Genomic DNA, 16,192 nt, shown 5'->3' on the forward strand with positions numbered 1-16,192 from the left:
ATATATATATATAAATAATAATATAATAATAATAAGCATTAAATAAGGTACATTTTGTAGTGTTTTATTTATATATATATATATATATATATATATATATATATATATATATATATATATTTTTTTTTTTTTTTTTTTTTTTTAACCATATCTTCAGATGCTTCCAAAGAAAAGTAACACACATAAACACGTTGCAGGCGGGTTTGTCTCTATGGTTTGTCTTTAAGGCTTTTACTTTGAATACAAACCGGAAGTTTTTCAAATTTCAAAAACGGAAATTGTGTTGTTTACATTGTTAGCATTTCTGCTATCTGCCTAAGCTAACAGTTAGGAAGCTAACATGCAGCAGGTGGATGTTCTCCCGCTCAGGTTTAACGACAACTCTTAGCTTTTTAAGGTTATCCAAATCTTTTCATTCATGTCGAGTTGTTACATCAAACCGTTTGTGTGACGTGGCCCCGGTGCTTCGCCGTCCGTTAACCGTTCTGTCCCGGTGCGGACTGCCTCCTCTGTCCGGGGCTCACCGGGTAACAAGTTACTCCACAAACAGACAAATGCCCAAAAAAGAGAAAGCGGTGAGTTTTTTAGATACCTTGTAAATAAGTGGAAAGTGTAATAGTGTACTTGTTTACACTGCTTTACTTACTGATTGATTGAGATTCAGATAAATAATATAAAATGTAATCAACAGATTAATGTAGCAGTATCAAAATGAGCTCCACTTTAACATACAGCTGTATTATTAAACAACATTAATGCATTTATTATTTGCATTCAGCAATACATTTAACGATTTTTGAAAAGTATCTCTATACTGTTGTATTACTTAGAATAATTCTTTTACCATTGTTATTAACTAAAATCTTTTAAGACGCATTTTTTCTCCTAATATATACATAATTTGTTGTGCAAAAGTTGTGTTATTTACATTTGAAGTAAAAGTGTTGGTAACACTTTACAATAACCATCATTTATAAATGGTAAACAGATAGTTTGTTAATGTTTAATCATCATTTATAAACCGTATATAGGCCATTTAGAATTGTAAATACATAATTTATTAATGTTTAACTAACTATTCTCTCATTTGTAAATGGCAAATAGATGGTATCAGTGGCGGTTCTACACAGGGGCCTACAGGGGCCGCTGCCCCTGTGAAGAAGCCCTTGGCCCCTGCTGTGGCCCCTGTGTCAAATTAATAATAAAATTATACATTCATAATGATGAACGACTGAAAATTTCTAACCTATTTTTTGTTCAAACAATATCTCATTGTACACAAAAGGAACCCAGAATGTGTACATCGTATGATAGTCTAATTATGCAATAAAAGCTTGTGTGTGTGTGTGTGTGTGTGTGTGTGTGTGTGTGTGTGTGTGTGTGTGTGTGTGTGTGTATATATATATATATATATATATATATATGTATACATAATTCTCACTGTGCTGCACTTTCAAAATAAAAATAAAAATAATTGTGCACAAAAATGAGAAATGTCATTGTCATACAAAAATAATAGTTATTGTTAGTAAGTCTCAATGTTTTTATATCTTCCAAATATACTTCAATGAGATTTAAAAAAAAAAAAAAGCTAAAATAAAGGTTTTGAATGCTAAATATCATCTTTGCCGTTTTTTAATGTGCCCCTCTGATTAAACAGTGGCCCCTCCTTGGCCCCCACAGTAAAACTGGTCTAGAACCGCCACTGGATGGTATATTAATGTACGTTTATAGTTACTTTACCATTAACAAGCAATTAAATTATAATTAATAGTTTAATAGTTTTAGTTGCACTCATTTGAACATTTTTAACACCATATTAAGTATATTAATGATTTTTGAAATGATTCATATAACTTTAAGAAATTGGTTGAATTTTTTTTAAGATTAAATATGTATAGCACTTTGTTAATGTTAATAATTGGTTTATAAACCATCTATAAACATTATTTAGTTGGTTATTGTAAAGTGTTACCAAAGTATTAAGTCTCATATCATTGGAACAGCTTCAGGCATGCATCTAGGCAAAGTACATGAGTAAACGTGCTTAACCTTCCTCAGATATTCATTTCTAAACAATACACTATAAATACTACATGACCCCAGGTGAAAGGACAGCGGGCTGCCACTGGAGCAGCAGAGGTAGAAGCTTCCTGTCCGGTATCTCGAGGCAAAAGTGGAGCTGTTACCATCACGGTGCATGCTAAGCCTGGCTCCAAACAGAGCGGCATCACAGGTCACCATCACACTGTTTATAATGACGAGACTGTTTGTATGGCCACCTGAAGGACAACTTTGCCAACTTTTCTTCTTCTACCCTTGCAGAAGTTTCTGCAGAGGCGGTGGCGGTTGCCATCGCAGCACCTCCGACAGACGGAGAAGCCAACACTGAGCTCATCCGTTTCCTGGCTGAAGTTCTGGACCTGAAGAAAAGTCACATATCTCTTGACAAGGTTCTTAAAACTTGACATCCTCTTCAGACAGTTTTTGGTCTCATGGTGTGTTCAGATTGAGGGTGAAGGACACATTGTAGGTGCTGCAAACTGAGACAAAGACGCACCTGTTCCCTAACTGTATTAACTTACTGGGAAATAAGAAAAGCATCTGGAGTTCCAGGTTGTTCTGAAATCCATCTGAGCTTTCACACTCAGTGACAGACAGCTAATATCTGTACGGTCACAACCTCTGGCTGTTTATGACTTGTGAACTTCAAAAACAGCCTTGCAGGAAATTTTGAGGTGGATAAAAAATGTACTTATTGTACGTATTAAATGTTTTGGGTTTTTTTCTTCATTGTTTTTATTGCAGTTTTTGTTTCCATTCAACAAAACAAAACTGTCTACAAAACTAGACAAACAACAAAACAAACAGAAAACATGACGGCTCTTACATAAAAGATGAACAAATGGCATTATACACAAGGTGGTGGATCAGTCTTACATTACACAAATGTCATTCAGGTGCACATCAGACCTTTTAGTAGAGTGGAGGAAAGGCCAGGTCCGATATAGTCCAAAAATGGGCGCCACACTCTGTAGAACTGATCTACACTGTGATGTATGACGTTGGTAAGATATTCTAAAGGGATCAGATCAAAAATTATTTTGTGCCAAGCACAGACAGAAGGAACCTTGTCACTGACCCATTGCAAAAGGATATTTTTCCTAGCTGCAAACGTTAGAATATTGTACAATCTTTTGTTGACTGCTGTTTTCAAATAGTCACTTGGAAGACCTAGAATCAGGGAAATGGGGTCCATTTCTATGTTAATATGAAAAATTCTCTCCAATTCACTTATGATTTCAGCCCAATATATTTGAAGTTTATGACAAGACCAGAAACAGTGAGTTAAGGTTCCCACTTCAGTTTTACATTTGAGACACAGAGGGGAGAGAGCGCGGTTGAAGAAATGTCTGCGGTGAGGGGATATATGTAATCTATGTAAAATCATAAATTGTGTTGCTCTTTTCCGAGTGCAAATTGAAATCTTATTAGTAAACCTACCACCTCCTCTTCCTTTATCTGGACTCCTTCCCTGTCATTATCCTCATGTTTCTACCTTTTTTATCACACTTTTATCTGCCTGTCTTCATATAATAATAATAATAACAACAACAACAACAACAACAACAACAACAACAACAACAACAACAACAATACAACACAATTATAATCATAAAAATATTTATCCGCCTTTAGCTTCATCCTGCTTTGTTTTACCTCCTTTCTCCTGTTTCTCCTAGGGCTCCAGATCCAGAGACAAACTCATCAGAGTGGACTCCTCTCTCAGTCCAGAGGAGGTGCTGAGGAGGCTCAGACAGGCTGCAGGCTGATAGGAGAGATGGAGGAGGTGGATGGAGGCTGAAACATGCTGCAGAACCACAGGAGAGCCGAGGAATGAGCAGGTCCCCATTCATTCACTAATCAGAAATTGTATTATTTGCAAAACAATGTTAAGAGTTTTAGTGTTTTCCTCAAGAGCCAAAACAAAATATTTTTTAATTAAACAATAATATATGATATTTATTCTGTCCTGTCTCATCTACTCATTCACATAGGGCTTCACAGCTGGACCAGTATGGCTACTGGGACACCTGGAAAAACCAGGACATCACCATGAAAAATAAGTGATCCACCTATAAACCACCAGTAAACAGGAGGCGTTTCCATCTCTGGACCTGCTGGAGCTTCAGGACAGATGTGACTGGATATGATGTTTACATGTTGTGATGTATAGAATGACTCATGTAAAGTTATTTTATTTGATTGTCATTTTGGATGATCTACTGGCTTAAATAAACAAATTATGTATCTGTATGAATACATCCCAACATTGTCTTTAAGTTATTCTGCAAGATTTTATGGAAAAGTCTTTCAAGATTCAGAAAGGAAATAATTTGGTGTATTATTATATGTTTCATTTCATCCTATTATAGGTTGCAAAAGGAAATATTAAATTAATATTGATGTATGCACTGTACGTGAACAGTTATAACCAAGCAGTAGATGGCACTGTGTTACTTGCTTTATTCTGGTTTATATGGTGCTATAAAGAAAAAGTTGGAGGAAGTGATGATGGAAGCACTAAACATACTTTTTAAATATAAGTTCCAGCATCTACATAGGAGTTTATCCTCCTACTGAGAAGATTAATACATCATACTGAGTTTGCCAGGCTCAGATCCAGTGATATAAATAAACAGGTACATTTGCTGAAGTGCAATTTTGACATTTCTCAACTATTTTGTATTTTTATTTTGCTACTTAATATTTATTTTGGTAACACTTTACAATATCCATCATTTATAAATGGTAAACAGATAGTTTATCATCATTTATAAACATAAACATTTATAAACATATATATATAGGCCATTTAGAATTGTAAATCCATAATTTATTAATGTCTAACTAACTACATCATTTATAAATGGCAAATAGATGGTATATTAATGTAAATTTATAGTTACTTTACCATTAACAAACAATTGAATTATAATTAATAGTTTATTAATAGTTTTAGTTGCACTCATTTTAACATTTTTAACACCATATTAAGTATGTTAATGATTTTTGAAATGATTCATATAACTTTAAGAAATTGTTTTTTAAAGATTAAATATGTATAGCGCTTTGTTAATGTTAATAATTGGTTTATAAACCATCTATAAACATTATTTAGTTGGTTATTGTAAAGTGTTACCTTTATTTTTTATGTAAAGCAAATTAGACTAATATAACCAATAGAACATCAGAGTTGATGTAGATTAATTTTCTGTCAACTCTAATCAACAATGGTAATCATTGTTTTAATTCTACTAATAATATCCTAAATATGTAACTTTTTTAGATCAAAAACATATTTTTTCTTGCAAAAATGTGTCGCATTAGCACATGGAAAGAGATAAGCTTGCATCCCAGATGGTAGGTGATTGGATCAGGTGTATAACGAGGCAGTAAAATCTAAACTCTTGGACTTACCTGACAGAAACATCCCACTCAGGGGCCTGGGGCATCAGGGTGACAGCTTACATGAATGCAGGTCCCCTGGGCCCCAAGTGATCCAGCAGCATTTTGAGAGTCGTGATAATGAACGCCACTTATCCGCTTGCGTAAAGTCTCTGGAGAAAAAAAAGCTCATTAGCATCAGTCATCACCCACAGAATCAGAGGATTTCCACGAATAAGTGGAGGAGCGTTAATGAGCCGGTTTCTTGGAGTTAATGCTAAAAAGCTTCAAAGGGACGAAGAGGTTTGCTGGATCAAAGCTTGGGCAGATAATGACACTCCCTATCAAACATCACAGCTTTTATGAAGCTCCATCCTCAAGCTGATGAGTTTCATATTTCAGCTTTCTGCAAACAAAGTTTTATGCTTGTCAGGGACAGTTTAGTGAGAGTGAAGTTTATTTTTGCTGTCACTGAGAACATTATATAAGATGTACCTTGGAGTGGGCTGAAGCGAGTTTGTTTTCTAAAGTTTGACTAAACCACACGTCCTCATGCTGCGAACTAGAGTTATTTTTCATGGTGAGCCGGGATCAGCAGCTTTACGTCTGCTGCCCAAGCTCCTGTCAGGCTGAAGGATGTTCAGACGACGTGTTAAGCCTCTGCCGGCTGGACAGACACTTTCCCTCCTAAATTTCAGGGATTCATGAACATAAATCCTCTTCTCTTCCATGTCAGGAGCTGAAAGATCTCTCTGGTCAGCTTCTGAAGAATCCAGACTAGAGATACATGTTGCATTCTGTAAAAGAAATAAAATATAGATACAGAACTGATTATAATAAGTAAACACGTTGTCCTCCACAACTGAGGCCTGTATGCATTAACAGATTACACTGTAAAAAACCTTTGTAGAAATTACAGTAAAACACTGTCAAATTGCATCAGAAATAGGTTGTCAAATTAAACATTGTACATCACCGTAGTGAATACTTTTAATTACTGTAAATCAAAGAATATCATAAAACTTTAAATTCAACTGCCATAAACTGCAGAAAACACACAGTTTTAGTGTAAAAATATAAAATTTTGATGTAAAATTAATGGAGAAATACCATGATGACACAATTATCCTGAAAGTAATGGGATTATTCAGTATGAATTACAGTTTTTGCTGATATTTACATTTACATACGCTCACTGTATTTTTAGAGTGAAGTTCTGGCAACCAAAGCTACCGGTATTTTACCGTAAATTAAACAGACTTTTTTTTTTACAGTGTATGAGACAACAGGTCCCTGGGCACAAATATGTGAAAGTTCTCCACCCCTAAGACACGAACCACAGACAAAATGACAAGAAACAGTGCAGTCTCTTTGTAGCTGTTTTAAGTTTCTTTGCTGCTGTTTTGCATCTCTTTGTTGTTAATTTGCATCTTTGTGGTCATTCTGTGTTGCTGCAGTCAAGTTGCATTTTTTGTGGCCATATTTTGCATCTCATCAGTCATTTTGCATCTCTGTAGAAATTTTGTACCACTTTTTAATTGTTTGTGTCACTTTGAAGACATTTTTATTTGTTCAGGCTTTTGATTAATTGTTTCGGGACTGCTATGGTTGTTTAAGTTGCTGTTGTTTTGGTCTTTTAAAACTTGTATGTACATTTTTATGTTATGTGTATGATTTTTATGTGAAGCACTTTGTGACTTCTGTCTGTGAAAAGTGCTATATAAATAAAGTTTACTTACTTACTTTGTGCATCTCTGTGGTTGTTTTGGGTGTCTTTGTAGTTGGGTCGCATCTCTGTGGCTGTTTGAAAATCTCAGTGATTGTTTTGCATCTCTGTGGTCATTCTGTGTTACTGTATTGATGTTGCATTTCTGTGATATTTTGCTTCTCATCATAGTAATTTTGCATCTCTGCAGTCATTTAGTGCCTCTTTTTGATTATTTTGCATTTCTTGGTCGTTTTTGGTGTTGTGGTCATTTTAAATCTTTTTTCTGATTGACTTGTGTCTCTTTGTAGTTGTGATGCATCTCTGTGTTTGCTCTGCTTCCCTTGGTGATTGTTTTGCATCGCTGTATTCGTTTTACAATTTTTTGGTCATTTTGTGTCTCTGTGTTGAAGTCTCATTATAGTCTTTTGCATTTCTGTAATAATTTTGTGCCTCTTTGAGGTCATTTTGCATCTCTTTGTAGTAGTTTTGAGTAACTTTTTAACAGCTCTAGTTTTGTGAATGAGGATTTCATCATCTGCCTTCACATCAGCAGCGCAGAAACATCTAGCTGTTGGACTGTGTTATCAGTTGGGAGCTCCAATTAAAAGATACTACAAGGTAATTATCCGCCCAAAGCGATGTGATGAGAAGACATTTGGAGGATGATATTTGGTTCGATTGCTTCTCCCTTGAGAGGATTACAGGGAGGTGGAAGAATGCAAATCTCGCTTTTATTCTTTGTTTTTTCAGAGTCACTGAAAATGTTTCTTTTCAGCTCCCAGCCCTCATTTTTCACTCTTCATTTGACTCCAAATATCTCTTGCTGTCTCAGTTTCAGTTAAAGTGAGTGATTCTCACCATCTGGTGCTAAAAAAAACAGACCCATCCCTTGATTGACAGAGACATCAATAGAGTGGAAAAAAATTGTAGGAATACCTGCAGTATGAGTCATAAAGCTGGGCCTTTTGCAGCTAAATGAGCTCATTCTGCTGTGTTCTCGCCCCAGAGGACCACATGAGGCCCAGCTCTGGCTCAGGAGTGGCTACATTGGGGTTCACACTTTAGATCAGATGAGGACCAAGTTACAAAAAGATCCCCTGCTGTTAGCAGCTCTCAGATAAACTTTGGGACATTGCTGGCCCATATAATTAATTTAACCCATTGACGCCTAAAACGCCTGTAAAACCTCTGGGCGATTTTTAAAATAAGCCCCTAAAACCTGAAGTTTTTCTGGAAATTCAACAGAAGTGTCAACGCTTCTACTAAATAATAGATTTTTCAGCCTCTGTAGCAGATAGAAATGAAATTCAAAAAGTATTTGAGAGCTTATACAAAAACTACAAAACAACGTATCCGCTTTCCAGGCTTCAATGGGTTAAGTAGCTTATCTGGGCTGTGTATGATGCATCATTCATCACCAATCTGGCAACAAAAACCCACAAGGGAGCATCCTGGTGACTTCAAGGTTTGAGGTGCCGGCAATGTTTTCACCAGAGGTGGAAAAAGTATTCAGATCTCTTACTTAAGTAAAAGTACTAATACCACACTGTGAAATTACTCCACTACAAGTAAAAGTCCTGCATTCAAAATGTACTTAAGTGAAAGTACAAAAGTATCAGCATCAAAATGTACTTAAAGTATCAAAGTAAAAGTACTCGTTATGCAGAATGGAGCCGCTCAGATTATTTTATATATTCCAAATATTATATTAGATTATTATTAATGATGCATTTATGTATACAGCGTTTTAATTTTCTCAAGGTAGGGCTCATATTGGCTACTTAATATTCTGTTATGAAGTTTATTTTAAAAATTGTCTAATCACCTAAATTTAGTGTTTTTTTATGTTAAACCTCAACCTGTAAAGTAACTAAAGCTGTCAGCTAAATGTAGTGGAGTAAAAAGTACAATATTTGCCTCAAAATGTAGTGAAGTAGAAGTATAAAGTGACATAAAATGGAAATACTCAAGTAAAGTACAAGTACCTCAAAATTGTACTTAAGTACAGTACTTGAGTAAAAGTACTTAGTTACTTTCCACCACTGGTTTTCACAATGCCACCAGTTCATGTTTAAATCAGGACACTTTGACCACCTTATTTCCTGCCTCTTCTCTTTAGAACAGACAATCAAAATAAAGCTAAAAAAAAGTCCCCAAAATAAAACTTTAAAAAGGGCCGTGGGGCAAATTTAAATTGTGGGTTATTTATGCCTCCTATTCCATTTCATTCTCAGCAGGTAAAGATTCAGGACGTGCCTTAACATCCTGATCCTTTAAGTTTATATGGTGCGTTAGTGGTGCATATTTATATATATCACTGGAATGCCAATGTCTTGACTGGGATCCAATACAGGAAGACTGACCAAACAGTAAACTGTAAATGAAAGAGTCAAGACTCAGACATGATTGCTTATTGAAGCAACTCCATGTTGAAAAGAAAGTCAAGATAGACTCTTCTTAATAGAGGAGTCACAGGAAGAATGGCCCGGAGCCCAACAGGGGATCAAACACCCACAGAAGAAGAAGAACTGATCAAAAGATGCAGAGCTGCATCCTGCTGCAAATTCTCCTCTCTACAGTGAATACCAACAGCTTTCATCCTCACTCTCATTACAAGTCAGCAGTATTTTTTTTGGATGGCTGGGGTGCATAGGATGGGGACATTTCTTCTTATAAAAACATAATCATGGACTAAATCATGGCCTGGAGCCGAGCAGAACAATGAGCTGGGTTATAAACCTCTTAGCTGACTTTTCTCTGCAGGTTTATTTATAGTGGATCTCCTCACACAGCCCACTTGCCCTCCGGGAGCTGACACAACACACTGATTTAATGCTGAAACCATTTTTGCTTGTTTACCATCTATTCTTTGCGTGCCCAGCAGCTGCAGCTCCACGTCAGCACAATGCTCTTATTCTCACACAAATGCCTCGCTGACAACTGGACGATTTGGGTGCTGCAGCTCTGAGTCTGCGGACCGGATGTTTACCGGCAACATCCCGATCTGTTTCTCTGAGATCATCACAAAGTTAAAAAAAAAACACACAAAAAAAACAAATTATGAATCTGTATGAATACATCCCAACATTGTCTTTAAGTTATTCTGCAAGATTTTATGGGAAAGTCTTTCAGGATTCAGAAAGGAAATAATTTGGTGTATTATTATATATTTAATTTCATCCTATTATAGGTTGCAAAAGGAAATATTAAATTAATATTGATGTATGCACTGTATGTGAATAGTTATAACTGTAACAAAAAGTTTTCTTGTTTGTTTTTTTCTGTCAGTGATAATATTGTTACATAAGGTCATCTTAGTCATGCCTCTAGTGTCTCATCTAGTGAGGCTGTATTTTTGAGTTAAATGCTAACATGCTCAGAATGACATGTTGTAATTGTTTTGCTTCCTTTGGAGTTTTGCATGTCTTTACAATTGTGTTGCATCTTCGTGGTTGTTTTACTTTACTTTGGCGTCGTTTTGCATCTATTTGTGTTTTTTTTTTTTTTTACATATTTCTGTGGAAGTTAGCCATCTCTTTGTGGTTGTTTAACATCTTTGTAGTTGGTTTTCTTGTCTTTAGGGTGACTTTGCATCTCTTATTTTAGGGGTCGTTGTGTCTCCTTGTAGTTGTTTTTCCTGTCTTTGTGGTCATTTTGTGTCTTTTTGTGGTTGTTATGCATGTCTTTGGCATCATTTTGCATGTCTAAGTTGTTGTTTTTCATCTCTTTTTGGGGTCATTTTGTGTCTCTGTGGTTATTAACCCTCTCATGCATGAATTATGATGAACTCAGCCAGGATTTTTTAAAGCATTTTATACATACTTAGGGATGTAAAACAAGGTTTGAATAAAATGTTTATAAAAAAATTCAAATTACATTATAGAAACATAAAGAAGCTGATCTACAGCCAAAACATTATAGGATATGAATTATTTTCAAGAACAACATAGTAATTAGTAATTGACATTGCATTGAAGTTGGAACATAGCTAGTGATGCATGATGTACAATTGAGTGGACAGATGATTAATCCGCATTTCCTCCAAATATAAAATCAAAACTTGGAAAATATTTACATAATATGTCACCTTAGATGTTACTTGAAGTACTTTTTTTTAACCTGCAGTGGTATCTTTTTATAGAAGCTAGATACCGAAATAGCCGAGGTGTTTGGTCTTTCTGTCTGTTGGCCATCTTGGTTTCACTGACTACTTTTTCCCATTCCCAGCCAATGGGATTTTTTTGGTATGGGATGATGCAATAGTTTCCACTAGAGTGGACTATATGCAACAGTGCCCAAGGGCATATATATTGCAGGCATTTATAGAGAAAAAACACTTTTAAACAGCTGTACACTGCAGTGACCTCTATGCATGAAAGGGTTAATTTTCTCGTTTGGTGCTTAAACAATTGCTACATTGGCTTTTTTTTTAAATCTTTTACAGAATATTAATGAAGTTCAGTTTGTATTATTGATTGGTTGATCTTAATTTCTGCTTCTTGGTCAAATTAAATATAAGAAATAATATTATAAGATGAATATTTTTTCATATTCTGACCTAATGATTAGCATACTTTAATTATAAAAACTAGAGTTACGGCTGCCAATTTTGAGACCTACATTCACAGGTTTGACTTCCTGCGTAGACATAATGAACTTCATCATGCAGCTCGTCTCTGTAACAACAAAGACAAACCCCGTGTTATTAACCACCAGAGGAACAGAGGGTTTTAGGATGCACCTCCTCAGAGTGTCAGAAGGGTTTAAGTTGTGTTTATATGAAGCTTGAGGACATAAATACCTTTATCCCTCCACACTAATATGAAATATAAATAGAAGCACTGCAGGGAAGGAAATGTATTCAAGTGTGTTATTTCCGCTCCACTCCAGGAAATTGGAAAACGCTTTGCCTCGTGTCCGTTACACAGATTCATTCTGACAATTTGTTTTTGAAATATTGCGGTTGTTTTCAGGCTGGAGGGATATTCATCAAAACAAATCACTTCATCCATAAGCAATCTGCTGGTTTCTACTTTGGATCAATGTCACGATAAACAGGAAGATACACAAACGTTCATTATTAAACTCAGTATAGTTTTCTGCCTGATATTTACATCATATGTAAACATTACTGTCATTTGTTCCTTAAATATATTATTTAGTAATAGAGGAAGTATTTTGATCCTTTACTTGTGTAAAACTTCTAATGCCACACCGTAAAAATACTTAGTTAACATAAAAGTTACTTAAATACAAGCTATTATCAGACAATTTTACTTCATTTAAATGTGATTCGTTTAATTTATGATTTACTAGACTGAAAATTAACTTAAAGTATTAAAGTATTAAAAGTAGAAATATGTCATTATTAAAATGTGTTATTACTCATGAATTAATGTCAAAGCAGGATTTAAATGTAGTTGAAGTCAATCACTATTAACTGTTTATTTCTGCCATTAATGGTTTGATTTAGAAAATAAATAAATATAATAATTGTGAACATAGTGAGACATGCTATCACAATTATTCAGAGCTGAAAGTACCTGAAATTATATTATCAAAAATAACATTCAAGGCCTAAAATGATCATAATTAAAGCTTAATACTCTATTTCAGTTGTTATTGTAGATATCATGTAACATAAATATACATTTGGTGAGCTTCTAGAATAAATCATTTTTAATTGTGTGATAAACACATTCATGTTTTTTGGGGGTGTTTTTTTTAACTCGCTTTATTTAAGTGAAACTCAAATTAAAATCTCAGGTGACATTTTCTTTGATTATAATATTAATATTATTATTATTATATCGATGGGGGGGCGGTGCACGTCACACCGTGACGTCATCCGGAGGCATTAGAGGGCGGGGCCGATCGCCCAAACATCCCGCGCGCGGCGGAGCGGCGCGTGACAAACACCTGCAGCAGAAGTGAACGAAGCTCGCGCAACTTTTGGTCTCCGTTTTCTGGCAACATGTGGGCGCGAGCTGTGCTGTGCGCGGCGCTGCTGTCTGCGCTGTGCCCGGCGGGGAGGACGGAAGCCGAGAGGGACGAGAGGGAGGTGCAGGACTACCGCTACAACCCCAACAGACTGGTCAGTCACTCCACACACTCAATAACAGATTGACTATTTTTATGAATTCATTAAAACATTTTTCACTACTTTTTTGCAGTATTTTAAGTATTATTTAGAACTTAAAATGCTGCGAAAAGTAGTGAAAATATGTTTTAATATAAATAATGAATAGTGATAGTGAAAAATAATCATATATACTAGTTTTTTTCATTTATTCCTTTTTTTAAATTACATTTATCTTAGTTTAAAGCTTATTACCTTTGTTGTTTATGAATAATTTTGTGGATGATATTAGTTAACAAACGAGTGAATAATTATATTAGAGCTGGGATGGTTTACTCAATTACTCGACAACTATTTTGATAATGATTTAGCTCTGAGACCATATATACACACACACACACACCATGTACCTTTTATGCTGACAGCAGTCTGTTGCCAATAGTTGATTAATAAAATATCACGATTAATTTGCTTTTCAGTAACAATAACTGAAGACTATAACTGACTGACTGTCATCAAAAAATGTTTCTGCAACTTATTATATAACTGATTATATTGAGTATTTTTTAATCAATTTAATCAACTGAGAATTCCTGCATTCAGAAAAAAGAAAACAAGTGTTAGCTTTAAAAGTTACTTAAGTAAAAATAACTTATTATACAGCAGTTACATTGGATATAATTAATCTGACTCTGTAAAGTACATAGTCTAATTAATAGAGTGCAGTTAAAAGAACAATATTTCCCTTTGAGATACAGTGGAAGTAGCAAAAATAGAAAAACTACAAAAGTGCAAGTATCAAAAACTGTAGTAATGTACAGCACTTATTGTATCACTGCTGGTGTTTGAATGTGATACAGTGTGTGACACTAAACGGTTATTTTTACCTGTTGGGAAGATGGAAGAATCTGTCACCTTTAAATGAATTGATCTTATTTTCTGATGCATTTAAATATCTGTGTGTTTTCAGCTCGGCGCTCTGCATGAAGTGCTGGAGAAGCTGCAAACCAAGAGAATTAATCCCTGGGAGAAGAAATATGGACAGGTCCCCTCGGTGAGTCTCTCTCACACACTGAGAGACACTAATACCTAATAATCCATCGTCAGTCTGGCAAGAAAAGTGGATTTAAAGTGGCTTTATGACAAGTTTTAAAATCATATTTCTATATTTTGACATTATTCTGTAAAACTACTAAAATAATTATAAAGGCAGTTTGTGCTTCAAATGAAAACTAATGATTACATGAGTTTCCCGCTGTGGAAAGAAAGTATACTTTTTTCTGTACAGGACTTATTTAATAACTTATTACTTTGAAGATTCAGACTATTAATACAACGTATAATCAAGTAATAAATGCAAGTATATAAAACACTATAAAGCACTGCTGGCAGTATATACAATGAATAAGATGACATTCACCATTATACTGAACCCCAAATGGCTCCTGATGCTGCGTTCAGTGTGTGAATGTATTCCCAATGGTGTAGGATAGCCTCGGCCACCAGTATGAGTGTGTGTGTGTGTGTGTGTGTGTGTGTGTGTGTGTGTGTGTGTGTGTGTGTGTGTGTGTGTGTGTGTGTGTGTGTGTGTGTGTGTGAGAGAACAGGTGAATGAGCACAGTCTGTAGTGTAAAGCGCTTTGGATAAAATCGCTATATAAGTGAAGTCCATTTACTAACTTATACTTTCAATTGTTTAATTATTGCACAATAATAATCCTATAATATAACATTAATTGGAAATGGGGCATACCACATATTAAGTACTTTAAATTTTGGTAATTTAAGTACATTGCTGAACACAATTCTTACACCGTAGTATTGCCACTTTTCTTTCAAAAACATAAGAGTTTATTTAGTAGATTCACACCAGTGACTATATATGTACCCCTTACTGTTTCTGCTATACATTACCTTTATTTTCTAAAAAATAACTACTTTTTGCACTATTGGTTGGATGTTGAATTGCATTGTTTTTTTTTAGTATTTATACTTTGTTGCAACAAAGCTTCAATTAATCTAAAACTAGTGTTGTGGTCTGTAGTAATGTCTATGAAACACAAGGTGGTGCCACTTCCTTCAATTAAACAGTTCTGACTGAAGTGAAAATGAGTCATACATTTATACATAACTTACAACCTACCTACATAAAGTAGCATCAAATCAAATACTTTAATAAAAACAGTATCAAATATACATAAGTTTTTTTGTACTTATATTCTCACCAAAATCCTGGTAATTAAGTTGTGGCGCATGGTGTTGATTTCTGGACGCTGCCCATTATAAGAGGAAGAAATACATAAGAAACGCTAAAAAAGTTCATATATATATATATATATAATTTATAAATGCAATAGAAAGATCAATAAATGGGGGAATTAATTCAAAGTAATTAGAGCAATTTGAAACAAATCATGTGCTGTTTTCTTATGTAGTTAGTAATTTATTTATTTATCTATCCATCTTGTAATTTCTTATTTTGGCAGATTCTGTTCTCCATATAAGAGGCATAATTTATGAGTGACTGAATTTTATAACTGCGGCTCTTTGTGGGTTCTCTGTTCTCAGTGCGACCTCGGGGAACATTGTGCTGTCAGGAAAGGATCTCGTATCGGGAAGATGTGCGACTGTCCCCGAGGAGCTTTCTGCAACTTCTTCCTGCTGAAGTGCTTATGAGCCAATCAGATTAAAAGAGCAGCAAGAGTATATTTTAACATGTATTATATTTTCCAAATACATAAAAACCTAAAATCATGTAAAGTAGCCTTTAGAATGGAATAAATGTCTAATGAATATTCATGTGGATCTTTATTGTCGAGTCGTGTTGATGCATTAAAAGGTGTTTTATCTTTGTGATGGACTTTTGTTTTACTGCTTTTTAAAAGTCAGGTCATTTTTAATTATAAACAAGGTGCCAGTAGGAGTTGATATGGAATAAAATCATCCAATCAGAAGCTT

General features: G+C 34.9%; 2 protein-coding genes across 2 annotated transcripts; both read left to right on the forward strand.

Annotated features, from left to right (window-relative positions):
• Positions 1–271: 271 nt before the first annotated feature.
• c6h15orf40 (chromosome 6 C15orf40 homolog) lies at positions 272–4,321 on the forward strand. Its single transcript, XM_059335297.1, has 5 exons — positions 272–575; positions 2,107–2,236; positions 2,326–2,453; positions 3,744–3,905; positions 4,059–4,321. The coding sequence occupies exons 1-4, from the start codon at positions 354–356 to the stop codon at positions 3,831–3,833; spliced, it is 570 nt and encodes a 189-aa protein (XP_059191280.1). The 5' UTR covers positions 272–353; the 3' UTR covers positions 3,834–3,905; positions 4,059–4,321.
• Positions 4,322–13,101: 8,780 nt separating this feature from the next.
• cart2 (cocaine- and amphetamine-regulated transcript 2) lies at positions 13,102–16,099 on the forward strand. The gene is made up of 3 exons (XM_059335299.1): positions 13,102–13,250; positions 14,206–14,289; positions 15,803–16,099. The coding sequence occupies exons 1-3, from the start codon at positions 13,131–13,133 to the stop codon at positions 15,908–15,910; spliced, it is 312 nt and encodes a 103-aa protein (XP_059191282.1). The 5' UTR covers positions 13,102–13,130; the 3' UTR covers positions 15,911–16,099.
• The last annotated feature ends 93 nt before the right edge of the window (positions 16,100–16,192 follow it).

This window comes from Centropristis striata, chromosome 6 (assembly GCF_030273125.1).
Source record: "Centropristis striata isolate RG_2023a ecotype Rhode Island chromosome 6, C.striata_1.0, whole genome shotgun sequence".
Classification (NCBI taxonomy): Eukaryota; Metazoa; Chordata; class Actinopteri; order Perciformes; family Serranidae; genus Centropristis; species Centropristis striata.

What these genes read in the sequence shown, in the direction of transcription:
- c6h15orf40 (XM_059335297.1), top strand. Translation starts at nt 354, where the DNA reads ATGTTCTCCCGCTCAGGTTTAACGACAACTCTTAGCTTTTTAAGGTTA. An exon ending in TGCCCAAAAAAGAGAAAGCG is followed by an intron (nt 576 to 2,106) that starts GTGAGTTTTTTA and finishes ACATGACCCCAG; the next exon opens with GTGAAAGGACAGCGGGCTGC. An exon ending in CAAACAGAGCGGCATCACAG is followed by an intron (nt 2,237 to 2,325) that starts GTCACCATCACA and finishes CTACCCTTGCAG; the next exon opens with AAGTTTCTGCAGAGGCGGTG.
- cart2 (XM_059335299.1), top strand. Translation starts at nt 13,131, where the DNA reads ATGTGGGCGCGAGCTGTGCTGTGCGCGGCGCTGCTGTCTGCGCTGTGC. An exon ending in GCTACAACCCCAACAGACTG is followed by an intron (nt 13,251 to 14,205) that starts GTCAGTCACTCC and finishes GTGTGTTTTCAG; the next exon opens with CTCGGCGCTCTGCATGAAGT. An exon ending in AATATGGACAGGTCCCCTCG is followed by an intron (nt 14,290 to 15,802) that starts GTGAGTCTCTCT and finishes CTCTGTTCTCAG; the next exon opens with TGCGACCTCGGGGAACATTG.